This window comes from Hyla sarda, chromosome 1 (genome assembly GCF_029499605.1).
Source record: "Hyla sarda isolate aHylSar1 chromosome 1, aHylSar1.hap1, whole genome shotgun sequence".
NCBI classification, from domain to species: Eukaryota; Metazoa; Chordata; class Amphibia; order Anura; family Hylidae; genus Hyla; species Hyla sarda.
The window spans coordinates 603,668,647-603,689,151 of NC_079189.1; the positions used below are offsets into that span (position 1 = coordinate 603,668,647).

The window sequence follows — 20,505 nt, forward strand, 5'->3', positions numbered from 1 at the left end:
GCCCCATTGACTTACAGCCTGTAACCACGCCACCTCAAAGAGGAGTCTACCCTTTATCTGTTCCAGAGACTCAAGCCATGGCGAAGTATATCCAGGAGAATCTCCAAAGGGGATTTATCCAAAAATCCTCCTTACCTGCTGGAGCTGGTTTCTTCTTTGTAGGGAAGAAGGATGGTTCTCTCCGTCCATGTATTGACTACAGGGGACTTAACAAGATCACGATCAAGAATCGCTATCCCCTACCTCTGATCTCAGAACTTTTTGATCGTCTTTTGTGGTGCCAAGATCTTCTCCAAGTTGGATTTGCGAAGACCGTACAATCTCATTCATAGGGAGACGAATGGAAAACAGCCTTTAATTCCCGAGATGGACATTTTGAGTATCTTATGATGCCTTTTGGTCTCTCTAATGCTCCAGCTGTATTCCCAGAATTTGTCAGTGACATCTTCTGAGACCTGCTCTACACGTGTGTTGTCGTATACCTTGAATTTTCTCATCCAATTTGGAGGAGCATCGCTCACGTCTGCCTGGTTCTACAGCGCCTACGGGAGAATGATCTTTATGCCAAACTGGAGAAATGCCTATTTGAGAGATCTAGTCTTCCGTTCCTCGGTTACATTGTTTCTCAACAAGGCATACAGATGGATCCTAGAACATAAAAGAACAACAAGATGCGCTCCGTAGTGTGATATCTCAGGATACAATGGTAATGCAACATGTGAATATGCGCTTACCAGAAATAGTTGTATTCCGTCCAAGTACAACCATGGATAAAGGTATGATGTGATATAATGGGGTCTCTGCAGCTGCTCCACCTCATGCAAATATAGATATAGTGTAGAAACTCCTCCAAACCCAGCAGAGTCAAACAGGCGCTTGAGACCAGGATAAAATAAAAATGTTTCTTTATTCCCACAATGCAACGCGTTTCGCGGAAGTTCCGCTTCATCAGGTATAGGAGCTGGGACAAGTTGTGTGGATTTTATAGGGAAAATCATTAACCCCTTCAGGGGGAGAGGGATTAACCCTTTACAAAACCAGTTCAACACAAAGTTGCATTCATTATGGTGACCAACATGCATATAAAAGTAACAAATGCATATATGAAATATAACAAAAATATTGCACAGCTATTTTTATAAAAAAACATATCATGAAATCATTTCCACAAAAATAGGCAAAAAATAATAATAAAGAAGTTATAATATACGGATGGATCCTGACAAACTGACTACAGTATTGGATTGGCCTTGTCCTATGGGTTATTCACGCTCTTTGGGATTTGCCAATTATTATTGTCAGTTCATTCCACATTTCTCTTCCTTGGTTGCCCCGATGGTGGTTCTCACTAAAAAGCAAACAACTAACCCCAAGACTTGGCCTCCTGAGGCCGGAGAGGCCTTCTCTCGCTTAAAAACAGCATTTGCCTCCGTGCTTTCAAGACCTGATCCTGTGAAACCCTTTGCTTTGGAAGTAGATGCTTCATCCGTAGGAGCCGGTGCCATTCTTACCCAGAAAACCTGTGGTTTCTTTTCTAAGACTGTCTCACCTGCAGAGAGGAACTATTCTATTGGAGATCGAGAACTCCTTGCTATTAAGCTTGCCATGGAAGAATGGCGACATTTATTAGAAGGGTCTTCTCATCCGGTCAGCATCTACTCAGACCATAAGAATCTCCAATATCTCCAGTCTGCTCAGCGATTGAACCCTCGCAAGGCTAGATAGTCTCTTTTCTTTTCCAGATTTAATTTCTTCATTCATTTCCGCTCTGGTAACAAGAACGTCAGAGCCAATGCTCTTTCCAGGTCCTCCGATGTTGTAGGATTGGACTTCACGCCAAGGCATATTATTCCTCCAGACCGATTGATCTCAGCAGCTCCTGACGATCTTCAGCAAGTTCCCCCTGGGAAATCCTTTGTACCTGTTAAACTGAGACGTAAAGTCTTGAAATGGCGACATTCTTGTTTGCTGGCTGGTCACCCTGGAATACGGAAGACACTTAAACTAATCTCCCGGCATTACTGGTGGCCACATCTTGAACGCTATGTCTCAGACTTTGTCCTTTCCTGTGTTACCTGTGCCAGTGACAAAACTTCTCGGCAGAAACCTGCGGGACTCTAACAGCCTTTGCCCATTCCCTCTCCCAACTCCCTGAACTCACATAGCTATGGACTTTCTGAACCTCAAAAAGAGGGGGAGACCTAAGGGGGGGTACTTTAACGTTCAGCGCTCTGGCCAGACACGCTGGCCGTGAGCGCTTTCCTCCTCTCTCCTCCTCAGCCGGTGGGGCCGGGATTGGCATCGTGGGACATGCCAGCATGCGAATCCCAGATCGTCACTCACCTCTGCTCTCTGTTGTCCCTCTGGTCTTCTCGCAGTGTCGGCGCGCGTGCCCCCCGCATCCTAGGACGCACGCGCCGGAGCTGTAAGATTTAACGGCCCAGTGCGCCCGTAATTACCATCTACACCTGCACCTATCTTCTAAGTATCAGCACCTCCCACTAACCCCTGCCGGATCTTTGTTTGCCTTAGTGTCCTAGAGAAAGTGTTTGAAGTCTTGCCTTGCTGTGTTCCTGACCCCAATATTCCGTGACCTGACCTTGCTCCTGTGCCGCCTGCCTATTGACCTCCTGCTACATTCCTGACTTCGCACCTGTTCCGCCTGCCCTGACCTTCTTCTATCCAGACCACGAATCTCCTTAGCCACCGTGTAGTCGAGTCGTGCCAGGGGTAGCGACCTGGGTGACGCTTGCCGCAGCAAATCCGTTCCGCTTTGCGGCGGGCTCTGGTGAGAACCAGTGGCACCTTAGACTCCGCTCCCTGGCACGGCCCTCGTCATCTACCATACAGGTCCAGCGGATCCACTACTACCCTGAGTTCTACAGCCTACTGCTGTGAGTCTTACAGTACACATGCAGCTCTGCTACATGCACATTACACATATACAGTTCTAATGTGTACACATACAGCTCAGCTACATGTACATTACACATATACAGCTCTACTGTGTACACATACAGCTCAGCTACATGTACATTACACATATACAGTTCTACTGTGTACACATATACAGCTCAGCTACATGTACATTACACACATACAGCTCTACTGTGTACACATATACAGCTCAGCTACATGTACATTACACACATACAGCTCTACTGTGTACACATACAGCTCAGCTACATGTACATTACACATATACAGCTCTACTGTGTACACATACAGCTCAGCTACATGCACATTACACATATACAGCTCTACTGTGTACACATACAGCTCAGCTACATGCACATTACACATATACAGCTCTACTGTGTACACATACAGCTCAGCTACATGCACATTACACATATACAGCTCTACTGTGTACACATACAGCTCAGCTACATGCACATTACACATATACAGCTCTACTGTGTACACATACAGCTCAGCTACATGCACATTACACATATACAGCTCTACTGTGTACACATACAGCTCAGCTACATGTACATTACACATATACAGCTCTACTGTGTACACATACAGCTCAGCTACATGCACATTACACATATACAGCTCTACTGTGTACACATACAGCTCAGCTACATGCACATTACACACAGCTCTGCTGCAGACATATATAACACACACATACACAGCTCTGCACCACGCACATCACACACACACAGCTCTGCTGCATACACATAACTTCAGCTCATCCAGCAGCGATCACAACCAGCACAGCAGAGTCCTGCATACACTGAGCAGATGAGCCTAGAGCAGCAGCCCCTGATCATGTGACTCCTCCATGTGACTGATCACATGACTCTGACATCATTGCAGGTCCTGTGACAACAAGGTGAGCACATGGTGTGTATGTAGTGTATAGTGATGTCCTCTGTGTCTCCTGGTTCATGTTGTTCGCCTCTGTTCAGTAATATTGGTGAATATTATGGAGTTGTCTTCCTCCTCTGCGGTATATGTATCCACCATTGCTGCAGGTCACATGTTGTCACTCCAGTGATTCGGTCTTGCACACTCTGCACAATTTGGCGCAGAGAGACACAGCTCACACCAGGCGGTTGGGTTGCTCGACGCCAAACTATGCAAAGGGCATGGATCACTTAAAGGGGTACTCCACTGCTCCGTGCAGCACCTGGCATTCTGAATGGTATTTTCTGAACGCTGGGTACGGGCGGCGGTAGTTGTGACATCACGGTACGCCCCCTTGTGACATCACACCACCACCCCGCAATTCATGTCTATGAGAGGGGGCGTGGCACCCACCACGCCCCCTTCCATAGACATAAATGGAGGGGGTGTGGTGTGACGCCACCTAGATACCAATAGTAGTAACCATAGCATCTAGGTGGGTAAACTCATAGGTTACTGATGGGTTGTCATGGCCTTCTGAAGGCCCAGTGGCTGCCATGATACTGCTATTATACCCCTAAGCCATGTACTCAAATGTTTTCCCTTATTTTCTCTAGTCAGTGTGTTTTCTTTGTTGTTTTTTTCTTTCCTTTGCTTCTCATCTTTTCATGTAGGTCTTCACAATAAAGGAGCCTGTTCTGATATCTTCTATGTTAGAGAATGTTACTGACTGACCCATCAAGGATGAAGAGAGACAGGAACAAGATGGCCGACAGGATCATAAATCTCACCCTACAGATACTCTTTCGGCTTACTGGAGAGGTGAGGGATTCTGGGAGTGATGTCACATGACCTCATTCTTATCTATAAAACAGATGGATATGACTGGATAGGTGAGGGATTCTGGGAGTGTTGTCACATGACCTCATTCTTATCTCTGTAATAACAGATGGATATGACTGGAGAGGTGAGGGATTCTGGGAGTGATGTCACATGACCTCATTCTTATCTATGTAATAACAGATGGATATGACTGGAGAGGTGAGGGATTCTGGGAATGTATGTAGTGATATTAATGTGTCTCTTCATACACAGGATTACACAGTAGTGAATAAATCCTCTAGTGGGCGCTGTCGGGCTCCTGTATGTGAAGGATGGGGAAGAACCCTGAGCCCAATCCCGGGGCCCCCACCTCACTCCCTGATACATGAGGAAATGGATGAACAGAAGATCCTAGAACTGATCAACAAGATGATGGAGCTGCTGACTGGAGAGGTGACCCTGCTGGGAATGCTGGGACATTATACAGTAAGGGAGGGGTCTGGTGATGACTGGAGAGATGACACTGCTGGGAATGCTGGGACATTATACAGTAATGGAGGGGTCTGGTGATGACTGGAGAGGTGACACTGCTGGGAATGCTGGGACATTATACAGTAATGGGGGGGGGGTCTGGTGATGACTGGAGAGGTGACACTGCTGGGACATTATACAGTAATGGAGGGGTCTGGTGATGACTGGAGAGGTGACACTGCTGGGAATGCTGGGACATTATACAGTAACACCACTGGAGGGGTCGGGGTGATGACTGTATCATTGTGTGTCAGGTTCCTATAAGGTGTCAGGACGTGGCGGTCTATTTCTCCATGGAGGAGTGGGAGTATGTAGAAGGACACAAGGATCAGTACAAGGATCAGGTGATGATGGAGGATCAGCAGCCCCTCACATCAGCAGGTAATAGACATGACTATATACACACGTCCTCTCATTATTTGTATGTAAAGAATGAATTCAGTCTCTGTATGTGTTCCCTACAGTCAGATCCAGTAAGAGAACAGCAGCAGAGAGGTGTCCCCGTCCTCTTCTTCCACAGGATCAGGATCAGGTAGATGGAGATATTCCCTATGATCTGTAGAAGGGCTGTGAAGCTCTTGTGTTCAGTCTTGTTTTATCCTACAGTATTTTATGCTTTATACTTGTGGAATGAGAAAGGTGGAGATGACAGGATAAAGCCGACCATAGACATTACATGTTGTCTGGATCTTCTCACAGTTTTCTCTGATAGTATTTTGTGGTATCAGACGTCACTTGGGCCTTAGATGTCCCTTCCCATAGCAAGAGCCATTGTCACCAGATAATATTATTCTCTTTGTGCATTTGTTTGAGATTATTATGTCCATCTTCTAGGAGACCTGCAGCTATGTAGCTCAGATAACTCCTCCTGTCATTTTTGGTCCTCATGATAATTAATTATCTTTTCTGCTCATATATAACATTCCAGGTGACTTTTTACTACGTTTTGATGACTTTTACAATATTTCTTTCACATCTTACGAATCAGGGAGAAGATCTGATCTATATTAAGGTTCTAGAGACAGATGTGAGCGGCGATGAGCAGTATAAGGAGGACATTCCTACAGGTAATGGGTGGAAATAAGGGCAGGGAATAAGAACAATAAATTACTGATAGGGGTTTGCTATAAATCACCGAGTATGATGGATGCCGCTGAGAACCCTCTTATGAGTCAAATAAATGGGGCAGCAAAGAAGGGTGACATCATTATTATGGGGGACTTTAACTACCCTGATATAGACTGGGAAGCTAAAACCTGTAGTTCTAGCAAAGGAAACAAAAAGGGGGGTCACTTCTGGACCGTACACTAACCAAAAGGCTAGGCAAAGTATCCGAGGTAGAGGTGGGGGGGGGTCATCTTGGTAATAGTGACCACAGCATAATATATTTTCATTTATCCCATAGCAGGATGTCTACTAGTAGGGCTACAAAACCATTAAAGGGGTTATCCAGGAAAATACTTTTTTTTATATATCAACTGGCTCCAGAAAGTTAAACAGATTTTTAAAAAATCTTAATCCTTTCAGTATTTATGAGCTTCTGAAGTTAAGGTTGTTCTTTTCTGTCTAAGTCCTCTCTGATGACACGTGTCTCGGGAAATGCCCAGTTTAGAAGCAAATCCCCATAGCAAACCTCTTCTAAACTGCGCGTTTCCCGAGACACGTGTCATCAGAGAGCACTTAGACAGAAAAGAACAACCTTAACTTCAGAAGCTCATGAGTACTGAAAGGATTAAGATTTTTTAATAGAAGTAATTTACAAATCTGTTTAGCTTTCTGGAGCCAGTTGATATATGAAAAAAAGTTTTTTTCCTGGAATACCCCTTTAAACTTCAGGAAGGCCAATTTTAACCAACTGAGAGGGGACCTCAGTGATGTAGATTGGGACTGTACTAATAAAGTACTAAAAGTAATAAAAGTACACAAGCTAAATGGGAATGACATGTGCCATATGGCAATAATCGGGCTAGAAATAGGAGAAAAACCATTTGGCTAACCAAAACAGTTAGGCATGCAATAAACGACAAGAGGAAAGCGTTCAGACTACTAAAATAAGAAGGTAGTCGGGAGGCATAAAAAAATTATACCGAAAAGAATAAATTCTGTAAAAAAAAAAAAATATATATATATATATATATATATATATATATATATATATATAGCAAAAATTGCAACAGAGAGAATGATTGCCAAAGAAACAAAAAAAAAAAAAAAAAAAAAATATATATATATATATATATATATATATATATATATATAAAAACTTATGGACGCAGGGCGTACGTGCGCCCAGTCCTGGTCTTTAACGCGGGGTCACGGGACCCTGGGCTAATAGCATGTGCCGCGCGCTATTAACCCTTTAGACTTGGCTATCAAAGTTGATCGCCACGTCTAAAGTTGAAAAAATTGCATCCCGGCAGCTCAGTCGGGCTGATCGGGACTATTGTGGTGAAATCGCGATGTCCCAATCAGCTAGGACACGAGCAGAGGGTCTGTTACCTGCCTCCGGTGCGTCCGATCGGTGATTGACTTCTCCATGCCTGAGATCCAGGCAGGAGAAGTCAAACCCTGATAACACTGATCATCCGCATGTAGTTCTTTGCTGATGATCAGTGTTAGGAATCAATGTAATGCATATTATAGCCACTAGAGGGGGCTATAACATAGCAAAAAAAAAAAAGGTTTTAAAAAAAGTTACGAATGATGAATTAACCCCTTCCCTAATAAAAGTAAGAATCACCCCCCTTTTCACATAAAAAAAAAAAATGTAAATAAAAATAAACATATGTGGTATCGCCATGTGCGGAAATGTCCGATCTATAAAAATATATTGTTAATAATTAAACCGCACGGTCAATGGCGTATGCGCAAAAAAATTCCAAAGTCCAAAAAAGGAGAGTATGCCAGCGTGGAAATGTAAAGTCCCGTTTATTAAAGTAAAATCAACAACAGGATGATGACGCGTTTCAGGCGTGTAACGCCCTTAGTCATATAACCACATTAATGAACATCTCTGCTTTATATGTGGAGAAAATGGTCAGGAAGAGGTGGAGCACACCTGTGCCGGAACATTTAACCCCTAACATACCACAACATAGAAAATGTCAATACATAGGTAAAAAGATGAACATGTCGTAACATCATTAAGAGGATGGTTGCAAAAATAATTAGACTTAAAACACAAAGTATTAAAGGGGTACTCCGGTGAAAACCTTTTTTCTTTTAAATCAACTGGTGCCAGAAAGTGTAACATATTTGTAAATGACTTCTATAAAAAAATCTTTATCCTTCCAGTACTTATTAGCTGCTGAATGCTACAGAGGAAATTCCTTTCTTTTTGGAACACTGATGACATCACGAACACAGTGCTCTCTGCTGACATCTCTGTCCATTTTAGCAACCGTGCAGAGCAGATGTATGGTAAGGGCAGCATGGTGGCTGCCTTGCAGGGCTGTGGCCTTGGGTTCAAATCCTACTAAGGACAACAATAAATAAAGACAGACTTATTATTATTATTATAATAACGTCAGCTGAGAGCAGTGTGGTCGTGATGTCATCAGAGAGCATTCCGAAAAGAAAAGAATTTCCTCTGTAGTATTCAGCAGCTAATAAGTACAGGAAGGATTAAGATTTTTTAATAGAAGTAATTTACAAGTATGCATACATTTCTGGCACCAGTTGATTTTAAAGAAAAAAGGTTTTCACCGGAGTACCCCTTTAAATATTATACAGTGATCCCTCGACTTACAATGGCCTCAACATATAATAGTTTCAACATGCAATGGTCTTTTCTGGATCATTGTAACTTGAAACCAGACTCAACATACAATGTACAGGCAGTCCAGATCTGCGAAACATGTCAATGGCTGGAAGTACCGACCAATCAGAATGGATTTTCACTGGTAAAACCCCTGTATTAGCGCGTGCACTGTAGTAATGAAGGGCATGGACTGAATTCCTGTCTGGTAGTGCCCCCTACAGTACAGGAAGGTATTACATGTTCTGTACTACTCTTTACCTGTATTACTGAAGTGTATGCACTGACTGGTGTCTGGTAGCGCCCCCTACAGTACAGGAAGGTATTACATGTTCTGTACTCTTTACCTGTATTACTGAAGTGTATGCACTGGTTGGTGTCTGGTAGCGCCCCCTACAGTACAGGAAGGTATTACATGTTCTGTACTACTCTTAACCTATGTCACAGTTAGCTGCTCTTTTGGACACCAAGTAAAGGCGGCTCCATTTTACTTTTTTAGGACATTGCGTGTGCGGTACGGTACCCTGAAGAAGCTCCTGTCCTCTACATAGACCAGTGTTTCCCAACCAGGGCACCTCCAGCTGTTGCAAAACTACAACTCCCAGCATGCCCGGACAGCCTTCGGCTGTCCGGGTATGCTGGGAGTTGTAGTTTTGCAACAGCTGGAGGCACCCTGGTTGGGAAACACTCACACAGACAGTGATTTACAGCTTCCAGCAGATCTTTCTTACTTTTATATGTAAGGATTTGCTTTATCTATATTAGTTATCTACTTATTTTTCTTTAATCCTCACTTTTTCCTAGTTTTGGATGACATTTTGGTGGCTTCAGAACCAATTACCAGGTTTCCATAGAGTTATTGTCTCAACATACAATGGTTTCAACATACAATGGTCGTCCTGGAACCAATTAATATTGTAACTTGAGGGACGACTGTATAGCATACCAACTAGAGATGAGCGAACTTACAGTAAATTCGATTCGTCACGAACTTCTCGGCTCGGCAGTTGATGACTTATCCTGCGTAAATTAGTTCAGCCTTCAGGTGCTCCCGTGGGCTGGAAAAGGTGGATACAGTCCTAGGAAAGAGTCTCCTAAGACTGTATCCACCTTTTCCAGCCCACGGGAGCACCTGAAGGCTGAACTAATTTATGCAGGAAAAGTCATCAACTGCCGAGCCGAGAAGTTCGTGACGAATCGAATTTACTGTAAGTTCGCTCATCTCTAAACACAACCTGTCTCTTGTTAAGACCGCTGGGAATACGGGTGGCAAGGGTCATTATCCAAAAGACTTCTCGCGAAAAAAGTTTCTGTTGAAGATCACCACCCCTTTTAGGAAATGTGGCCCATTCTAAGCCTTGAACTTGCAGGGTAGATATACTTCCTCCATGTTGTAGGGCACCGTGGGCTGAAACAGCTGAAATGTGACGTGTATTAAAGTGGGGAATATCAGACAAATGTTTCCTGACCCTGACTTTGAGAGGAGTGGTCGTGCACCCCACATGTTGAAGTCTGCACTCTAGACATGATGTAAGATAAACCACATATGAGGTATTACAATTAATATATTGTTAAAGCGTACCTCTCATCAAAAAAACTTTGGATATATTATAGATTAATGTATGCAGAATAACTTTACAATTGCATGTTATTAAAAAATCTGCTTCTTTCTATTTAATTTTCCACTTTGAAGAAATGACCACTAGGGGTCTCCCTACCAGTCCTGGCAGCAAGCATTTCAGACTCATGCTGGAGTCCTAAACACTACGAGCTGCCAGTCTGCTTTGTTCACAAAGGAGAACACTCAGAGCTGCCAGCCTGCTTTGTTCACAGCCTGTTTGGCTGTGAACAAAGCAGGCTGGCAGCTCTGAGTGTTTAGGACTCCAGCATGAGTCAGAAATGCTTGCTGACAGGACTGATCGGGAAAAATACAATAGAAAGAAGCATATTTTTCATTAACATGCTATTGGAAAGTTATTCAACATTCATTAATCTAAAATATATCAAAAGTTTATTTGATGAGAGGTACCCTTTAAATATTATATGTGGTTCCAGTAGCGTAAGAAGTAATCGTATTGCCCATGGACATTCTGGAACAGCAGACAGATAGAATGTCCACATCTGTATGAACCAGGATGTCGGAGCCATGTAGGTGGTGTTTTGTCCGAGCCAGAGACCAAACTAGGAGATAGTAGTTGTCGTAACGTAGGAGCACGTCTGGCAACACATCTGTAGCCTCCAGATATAGCAGTTGCAAAAGCAGGATCAGTGAATATCAAGGGCATAAACTTATGAATAATTTTGCAGATTTCTCCGAAATTGACACTATACAGTGACCCCCCGACATGCAATGGCCCTGACATATGATCAAATCGACATACGATGCTTTTATATGTCGGGGACATCGCATTAACTGCTATCCGACAGCGCAAAATGCTTAAGCTGCTGTCGGATAGCAGTGTAATGTGCCCCAGCAGGTTCACTTACCTATCCCTGCTGCTCCGGGTCCTCTCCGGGGTCCGGGCCTCGCTTTCTGGCGTCGTTATTACGTAGCTGCACACGCCGTCCCGGCGCAACAACGCAATAACGTCACCAGAAAGCGAGGCTCGGACACCGGTGAAGATGCGTAAGACGCCGGAGGACCCAGAAGAAGACGCTGGAGCAGCGAGACAGCATCGGGAGCCCCTGGGAGACCATCGGGAGCGGTGAGGACGCGGTCCGGAGCGGCGGGGACAGGTGAGTATTTAATGCACTTTTACATTGCACGAATCACTCAACATACGATGGATTCGACAAACGATGGGTCGTTTGGAACGAATTACCATCGTATGTTGAGGGACCACTGTATTGCGTGCAGAATATTGCCTTTTTATTACCATTAGAGAACGATCTATTTTGTCTGGAAGGTTTTGGTGTAATCAAAGAATTCTTTACCACTGGCAATCTCAGAAGCCCGTTGTAGGGTCCAAGTCGGGTAGCCCCGATTGGTTAATCTGCTGTTTAGTGATTTTTTTCTAAAGAAATGGATTACATAAATTTTGAACAATTTTGACGGGCACGAATAGCCTCACCGATAGGTAAATTTTAAATAACATGAAACGGATGACAGGAACCAACATGGAGGGTAGTTTCCTTTCTAAAAGTGGTAGATTAGTCCAAAATAGCGTATTTTTGGTCACTTTTTATAGCACAAAAAAATTTATAAAAAGCGATCAAAAAGTTCAATGAAAACAAAAATGGTACCGATAAAAACTTCAGATTGCGGCGCAAAAAATGAGCCCTCAAACCGGCCTGTACGCAGGAAAATAAAGTTTTAAACGTATACATTTTCCTGCAAGTAGTTATGATTTTTTTTTTTTAGAAGTAATACAAAATCAAACCTATATAAGTAGGGGATTATTTTAATCGTATGGACCTATAAAGATAAGATGTTATTTTTACCGAAAAATGCACTGCGCAGAAACAGGAGCCCCCAAAATTTACAAAAAGGCATTTTTTCTTCAATTTTATCGCACAATAAAGCATTTTTCTGTTTCACCGTGGATTTTTGGGTAAAATGACTAATGTCACTGCAAAGTAGAATTGATGGAGCAGAAAATAAGCCATCATAAGGAATTTTAGGTGCAAAATTGAAAGTGTTATGATTTATAGCAGGTGATGAGGAAAAAATGAAAATGCAAATACGGAAAAAAATCTGCGTCCTTAAGGGGTTAAAGGGGAACTACAGTGGAAACAAGTAGAAAACAAATGTTTTCAAATCAACTGGTGCCTGAAAGTTAAACAGATTTGCTAATTATTTCTAAAAAAAAAAAATTGTGATCCTTTCATTACTTATTAGTGGCTGTATAAAACAGAAATTTGTGAATTTAATTTCTGTCTGACAACAGTGCTCTCTGCCGACACCTCTGTCCATGTCAGGAACTGTCCAGATTAGAATCATATCCCCATAGAAAACCTCTCCTGCTCTGGACAGTTCCTGACATGGACAGAGGTGTCAACAGAGAGCACTGTTGTCAGGCTGGAAAGAACTTCATAAACTTCTCTGTAGCATATTTGTAGTATACAGCAGCTGATAAGTACTAGAAGGGTTAAGATTTTTAAATAGAAGTGATTTACAAACCTGTTTAACTTTCTTGCACCAGTTGAAAACATTTTTTTCCACCGGAGTTCCCCTTTTACCTACATAAATAAGGAGAAACTTAAAACTGAAAATATTGATCCGCTAATAAATAGCCCGGGTGTAATGGTGGAGGAGGATGAGGAAAAGGCCAATCTACTAAATGCCTTCTTCTTTACCATATTTACACAGAAAATCCAATGTCAGATGAAAAGAGAAGTAATAATGTTTCAGCTGCTGAAATAGAGCCCTCTCTATACCACAGTATTGACCCCATGACTGTAGGGGGTTAAGAGATTATTAATGTACTAGTTAATAATAAAATTTTGATTCATATATAGAAATGACATTCAATATTAGCATATCTATTTTAAGGATATTATATTATGAATAATAAAATCTGTTTTATCCTTGGCAGATTCTTGTACCAGGAGACCAGAGGAGAATCTTCTATCTTCATATTATAAAGCAGATGATGATATCACACAAGATACATATGAAGAACATTCCATTATCCCAGATACACCCTCAGCCCTTCACAGCCAAGATCTGTCTTCTGATCCTTTTAAACTGTTCTTATTTCCTAACATATTGCAGTCTGTTGAGCTAAATAAAAGTCACAGAAAGGGTGATGAACATCAAAGAGTTCACACAAAAGAGGAGCAATTTTCATGTTCAGAAGGTGGAAAATGTTTTAACCAGAAAGCAAATCATGTGCGACTTGCCAGAACTCACACAGGGAAAAAGACTTATTCATGTTCAGGCTGTGGGAAATGTTTTAGTCAAAAATCAAATCTTGCTCAACATCAAAGAAGCCACACAGCGGAGAGGCCATTTGCATGTTCAGAATGTGGCAAGTGTTTTAGCCAGAAATCAGATCTTGTTAAACATCAGAGAATTCACACAGGGGTGAGACCATTTGCGTGTCCAGAATGTGGAAAATGTTTTACTCAGAAATCAAATCTTGTTGAACATCAAAAAAGGCACACGGGGAATAAGCCATTTTCATGTTCAGAATGTGGGAAATGTTTTACTGTGAAATCGAATCTTGTTAAACATCAAAGAACTCACACAGGATTGAAGCCATTTTCATGTTCAGAATGTGGGAAATATTTCACTCGGAAATCAAATCTGGTTGACCATCAAAAAACTCACACAGGGGAGAAGCCATTTTCATGTTCAGAATGTGGGAAATGTTTTTCTCAGAAATCAAATCTTGTAAAACATCAGATGAGTCACACAGGAGAGAAGCCATACCCTTGCCCTGAATGTGGAAAATATTTTTCTAGGAAATCACATCTTGTTGATCATCAAAGAACTCACACAGGGGAGAAGCCATTTTTATGTACCACATGTGGAAAGTGTTTTAACCAAAAGTCAACTCTAAATACACATCAGAGATCTCATATGGGAAAAACCTTTTCATGTCAATAATGTGGGAATTTTTTTTGGCACAATTCCACAACTTATCTTCTTGAACATCAAAAAAACCCACACAGGAAAGAAGCCTTTTATTTTATTATTATTATTTTTTTTTCATTTTCTCTTGCTTTATGGACAAATGGTGGAATAAAAGTACAATCGCTACAGTCAAAACAATGTTATGTGTCACATACAAGAAAGGGAAAACCATTCAGAGCACTACATAAAGACTGAGTAAATGTCTTTATGCCAAAAAAATATATATCGATAAAATCTGGAGTCCATGTGCATAGAGTATTGTTATGAATCATTAAAGGGGTACTCCGATGTGAACATTTTGTTCAGAACCCTTGGAGCCGGAAGCCGTGAACGCGATGTCACGGCCACTCCCATTGTGACGTCACCCCACACCCCCTCCATTTATGTCTATGGGAAGGGGCGTGTCGGCTCCCATAGACATGAATTGAGGGGGCATGGCCGGGACATCACTGCCATTGCTGTGTGTGAGCGTTTGTAGCAGGACCCCTGTGATCAGACATCTTATCCCCTATCTTTTGGATAGGGGATAAGATGTCTAGCAGCGGAGTACCCCTTTAATTATGGTTTACTTTCAATATTCATAAGCTTGTGTTTGGGTTCATGTTTTACCCTTTGGATATTAAAATGTTGTCTCCGAGCCATTGGATTTGGTAGGCGTTTTATGTATATAAAGTGAGGTTAAATTCACATTGTGGAACCATAGATCTCAGACTTTGTGTAAGATGTTAAAGGAAAACTGTCAGCCTGTTTGCCCACACTAAACCCTATACAGTGGTCCCTCAACATACGATGGTAATTCGTTCCAAACGAGCCATCGTATGTTGAGGGATTCATGCAATGTAAAGTATAGGAAGCTGTACTCACCTGTCCCCGCCGCTCCTGATGGTGACCCCGGGCCTCCGCTGGGCTCTCCGCTGTCTTCTCCGGTCCTCCGCTGTCTTCTCCGGTCCTCCGCTGTCTTCTCCGGTCCTCCGCTGTCTTCTCCGGTCCTCCGCTGTCTTCTCCGGTCCTCTGCTTTCTTCTGCAAGGCCTTACTGGGCCTGCGTAGCGATGTCATTACGCCGCTGCGTACGCCATTCCTATTGGATGACGTGCGCAGCAGCGTATTGACGTCATCGGAGAGGGCCGAGAAGACACCGGAAGACCAGCGACAGCAGCTTAAGCATTTGGCGCAGCCGGATAGCACTTAATGCGATGGCCCGACATAAAAAAGCATCGTATGTCGATTTGATCATATGTCGGGGCCATCGTAGGTCGGGGGGTCACTGTACACGGAGTTATAGTGCAGGTGAACAGGAGTCGAACGAAGGGTCACTTACTAAAAATATGTCCAGTAGGTCCTGAGATATATCCACCAGAAGATCTTCTGCTATATTCAGTGAAATGTGCGCTAGAGGCGGAGCCCCGTCGGCTCAATTTACATATTTATGGTCTGTAAGGGAGATTTATCAAAACCTGCCCATAGCAACCAGATTGTCCTTTCAATTTTGAAAAGGCCTCTAAAAAATGAAAGAAGTGATCTGATTGGTTGCTATGGGCAACTCAGCAACATATCCTCTGGACAGATTTGGATAAATCTTCCCCTGTGACTCCACGTCCTAGTAATATGGAGTCGCTGGGCACGTGAGCGCTCTGCTCTATGTATAGAGCGCATGCGACAACTTGTCACGTGACCAGCGACTCCACGTCACTAGGACATGGGCCGCCATTTATCATTGTAGCTGTAAGTGAAGCATTTATCATTGTAGGTGTAAGTGAAGCATTTATCATTGTAGCTGTAAGTGAAGCATTTATCATTGTAGGTGTAAGTGAAGCATTTATCATTGTAGGTGTAAGTGAAGCATTTATCATTGTAGGTGTAAGTGAAGTATTTATCATTGTAGGTGTAAGTGAAGCATTTTTCTACACCTTTTTTTGTGTGCTGGTAATGTGTAGGAGAACCAAATGTATTAAATGGTCGTAGAGGATTTGATAAATTTTGTGCAGGTCACATTTTCTGAAATTTCTCTTCACATACACCAAAAAGCTACGCCAGGTCTGGGCTGGGGTAGTTTTAGAGACTTTTCAGAGGCTTTGCGCCTTTTTTGCGCCTTTTCACAAAAAGGTGTAGTTGATAAAACCCTTCCATATCATGTGTATTGCCAAAATCAGTGGATTGCAACTCAAAGTCGGCAGAAATGTGTAAACAAAAAGGCGCAAATAAACCCTGCTTGCGCCTTTTCTAGACACAAAAACAGTCTAAAGACAATGATAAATGTCAACCATGGAGTTACAGACCATGATTATGTAAATTGAACCGTTGGGCCCCCGCCTCTAGCGCACAATTCACTGAACTGAGCAGAGGATATTCCGGGGGACATATCTCGGGACCTATGGGACGTATTTTAGTAAGTGACCCCTCGTTGCACTCCTGTTCACCCGCACTATAATACGGAGTATAGTTTAGTTGTATAGTAGGGTTTAGTGTGGGTGAACAGGCCGACAGTTTTCCTTTAAGACCCTTTGTTTGTCTGTTTTTATTTTGTTTTTACAATCCTTTTATTGAAGGAAGATAATCATATTACCATATTATGCCACAGAGGCCGCCATCCATCTTATCACTACAGTGATGCATTCTAATAAAAGTTTCACACAGCAATATACGACTCACTGCTCCTCACCAAAAGGAACAAACATACCCCAGGGGAGGTTAGTACTGGAGATTGACCAACCTAGATTAGGCTGCATTCACACCACGTTTTGTACATACGGGTGCCGTATCCAGCTGGGGGAGGGGAAAACCAGGCGCTCCCATACCCCAGCCGGATCAGCCCGTGACTCCATTTACTTTAATGAGCCGACCGGAGTCAAACGGTGACTCCGGTCGGCTCAGTTTCGACCCGTATGCGGTTTTGGACCGGACCTAGAACCGTAGTATACTATTGCTTATATATAAGGACACTATTGCTCGAATCAAGAAAATAAAATTCACTAGGGACATGAACGATTATTCAAATGACACAGTGTATACACGGCAAAGAAGAGGAAATAAACCTAAATCAATTTTGAAACATCAAAACCAATCCTTTGATTCAACTGTAAAGAAAAATGTGAGCTTTTCCTCATCTGACAACGATACCACTGACTACTGCACTGAGGGTTCTGACGAGGATCGGCATTATAATGGTCACAGACCAAGAGATAACAATCCACGTCAAAATTATTCATCTCACAATCATAATGCTCCAACCTACAGTGCGGCTTCAAAAAATGAGGTGGGTACAAGTGGCAAAAAGAGAAGGAAATACAAACCAAAAAAAGAGGAGAAACAGAAAACATAGAGCGGGACGCAAACACAGACGGTATGCGCACAAGGAACAGGAAAAGAGAAGAGAAGTGGCTGAACATGTTGATATATAACAGGATATGTCCAAAAATTATACAGGTATAAATCTATCAGCCTGCACCTTGACATGTGATCAGATCAGGGTTTTAGAAAAAGGATTGAGTTTTGCCCCTTTAAATACCTTTGATCTGTATCAGACAATAAGGGATGTCAGTAAATTTATTCGGACATTGACAGTAAGAAAACATTTTCTTAATGCCCAACCTGACATCATGGACATGCCCATCCAAAAACCACAGATACTAAATAATTTGGGCCTCACTAACATGCCACTTCATACTACGTTTATTGATCAGGTCTCCTGTCTTAATCTCATAGACCTCCAGAACCTGTCCGTACAAAATAAGGAGGATGTTACATCTACAAAAAATGTATTCCACACATCTAATCCCAGTTTCTACCCCATTAATTCGAGAGTGGAAGCTATGGATATCTTCCAGAGGAGAGTAGAAATTGATTTCAAAATCCCTACTACTACCGTATTTTTCGCCATATAAGACGCTCCGGCATATAAGACTCACCCAATTTTAAAGGATGAAAATCTAGGAAAAAAAGATTCTGAACCTTCAACCTGCGGGCCTCCAGATGTTGCAAAACTACAACTCCCGGCATGCCCGGACAGCCGTTGGCTGTCCGGGCATGCCAGGAGTTGTAGTTTTGCAACATCTGGAGGTCCGCAGGTTGAAGACCACTGGTATAGGAGGTAATACTCACTTGTCCCCGCCGCTCCTGACCAGTCACCGCTACCCTGGATGTCGCCCTCCATCGCTTTCGCTGCGTCCCCGTCACTCCGGAACGTCTCTGCTGCCCGGTATCCTCGCTCTCTGTCGCCGCCATCACGTCGCTACGCACACCGCTCCTATTGGATGACGGGACGGCGTGCGCGACGATGTGATGACGACGAAGGAGAGCGCCGGCCGTGCAGGGGATCCCGGCACGGAGCAGACACCGAGGAGGCAGGTAAGGTCCCTCCCGGTGTCCTGTAAGCTGTTCGGAAGCGATTTCACCGTGACGGTCCCAAACAGCCCGACTGAGCACCCGGGTTAGTGTCACTTTCGCTTCAGACGCGGCGGTCAGCTTTGATCGCCGCATCTGAAGGGTTAATACAGGGCATCACCGCGATCGGTGATGTCCTGTATTAGCCGCGGGTCCCGGCCGTTGATGGCCGCAGGGACCGCCGCAATAGGACAGGGTTTTAATGTGTATTTGCCGTATAAGATGCACCAACTTTCCCCCCCCCAGTTTTGGGGAAGAAAAAGTGCGTCTTATACGGTGAAAATTACGGTATATCCAATTTTAACAAAAAAGAACATACAGCATTAACGGAACTAAAAGGACAATCCCTATATCTACATCAGACAAGCGGATAAGGGAGGTTCCCTTGTAATTATGGACAGGAGCCTATATGAAAAACAGGTCATGGAAATGCTAAACGATGAACTCACATACGAAAGAATTTCCAATGATCCCACAAATTTTGTGAGACAAAAACTGTTATCCTTACTGGAGGAGGGTGTTTCTCTTAATATTATCACCAAAAAACAACAGGAATATTTATGTCCTGAACACCCCAAAATTCCTGTGTTTCACACCCTTCCCAAAACCCACAAAAACCTTTTTCCTCCTCCTCTCCGCCCGATTGTAACGGGCATAAATTCTCTTTTGGAGCGGATAAGGAATTGGTTAGATCACATGTTGCAGCCTCTTGTGTTAAGAAGTCTGGGTCATATTAAAGACACAAAATCATTGCTCATTGCAATGTCACAGATTAAGTGGCAGAAAGAGTTTGAGTGGGTGACGTGACATATCATCTCTTTACAGCTGTATACCGCATGACAAGGCCCAGGTAGCAATTAACCCCTTAAGGACCAGGCCATTTTACACCTTAAGGACCAGAGCGTTTTTTGCAATTCTGACCACTGTCACTTTAAACATTAATAACTCTGGAATGCTTTTAGTTATCATTCTGATTCCGAGATTGTTTTTTCGTGACATATTCTACTTTAACTTAGTGGTAAAATTTTATGGTAACTTGCATCCTTTCTTGGTGAAAAATCCCAAAATTTGATGAAAAAAATGAAAATTTTGCATTTTTCTAACTTTGAAGCTCTCTGATTGTAAGGAAAATGGATATTCAAAATAAAACATTTTTGGGTTCACATATACAATATGTCTACTTTATGTTTGCATCATAAAATTTATGAGTTTTTACTTTTGGAAGACACCAGAGGGCTTCAAAGTTCAGCAGCAATTTGGAAATTTTTCACAAAATTTTCAAACTCGCTATTTTTCATGGACCAGTTCAGGTTTGAAGTGGATTTGAAGGGTCTTCATATTAGAAATACCCCATAAATGACCCCATTATAAAAACTACACCCCCAAAGTATTCAAAATGACATTCAATAAGTGTATTAACCCTTTAGGTGTTTCACAGGAATAGCAGAAAAGTGAAGGAGAAAATTCACAATCTTCATTTTTTACACTCGCATGTTCTTGTAAACCCAATTTTTGAATTTTTGCAAGGGGTAAAAAGGAGAAAATTTTTACTTGTATTTGTAGCCCAATTTCTCT

At 42.6% G+C, this 20,505-nt stretch overlaps 1 protein-coding gene across 1 annotated transcript in view; it reads left to right on the plus strand.

Moving 5' to 3' along the window:
• Positions 1-3,866: 3,866 nt before the first annotated feature.
• The window catches only part of LOC130296495 (zinc finger protein 605-like), a 505,889-nt gene continuing 489,250 nt past the window's right edge, over positions 3,867-20,505 (plus strand). The window contains exons 1-4 of the mRNA XM_056548085.1: positions 3,867-4,683; positions 4,957-5,136; positions 5,469-5,595; positions 5,679-5,746. Of these exons, the coding sequence (XP_056404060.1) occupies positions 4,582-4,683; positions 4,957-5,136; positions 5,469-5,595; positions 5,679-5,746 (477 nt within the window). The 5' untranslated portion in view covers positions 3,867-4,581. The remainder of the gene's footprint in view (positions 4,684-4,956; positions 5,137-5,468; positions 5,596-5,678; positions 5,747-20,505) is intronic.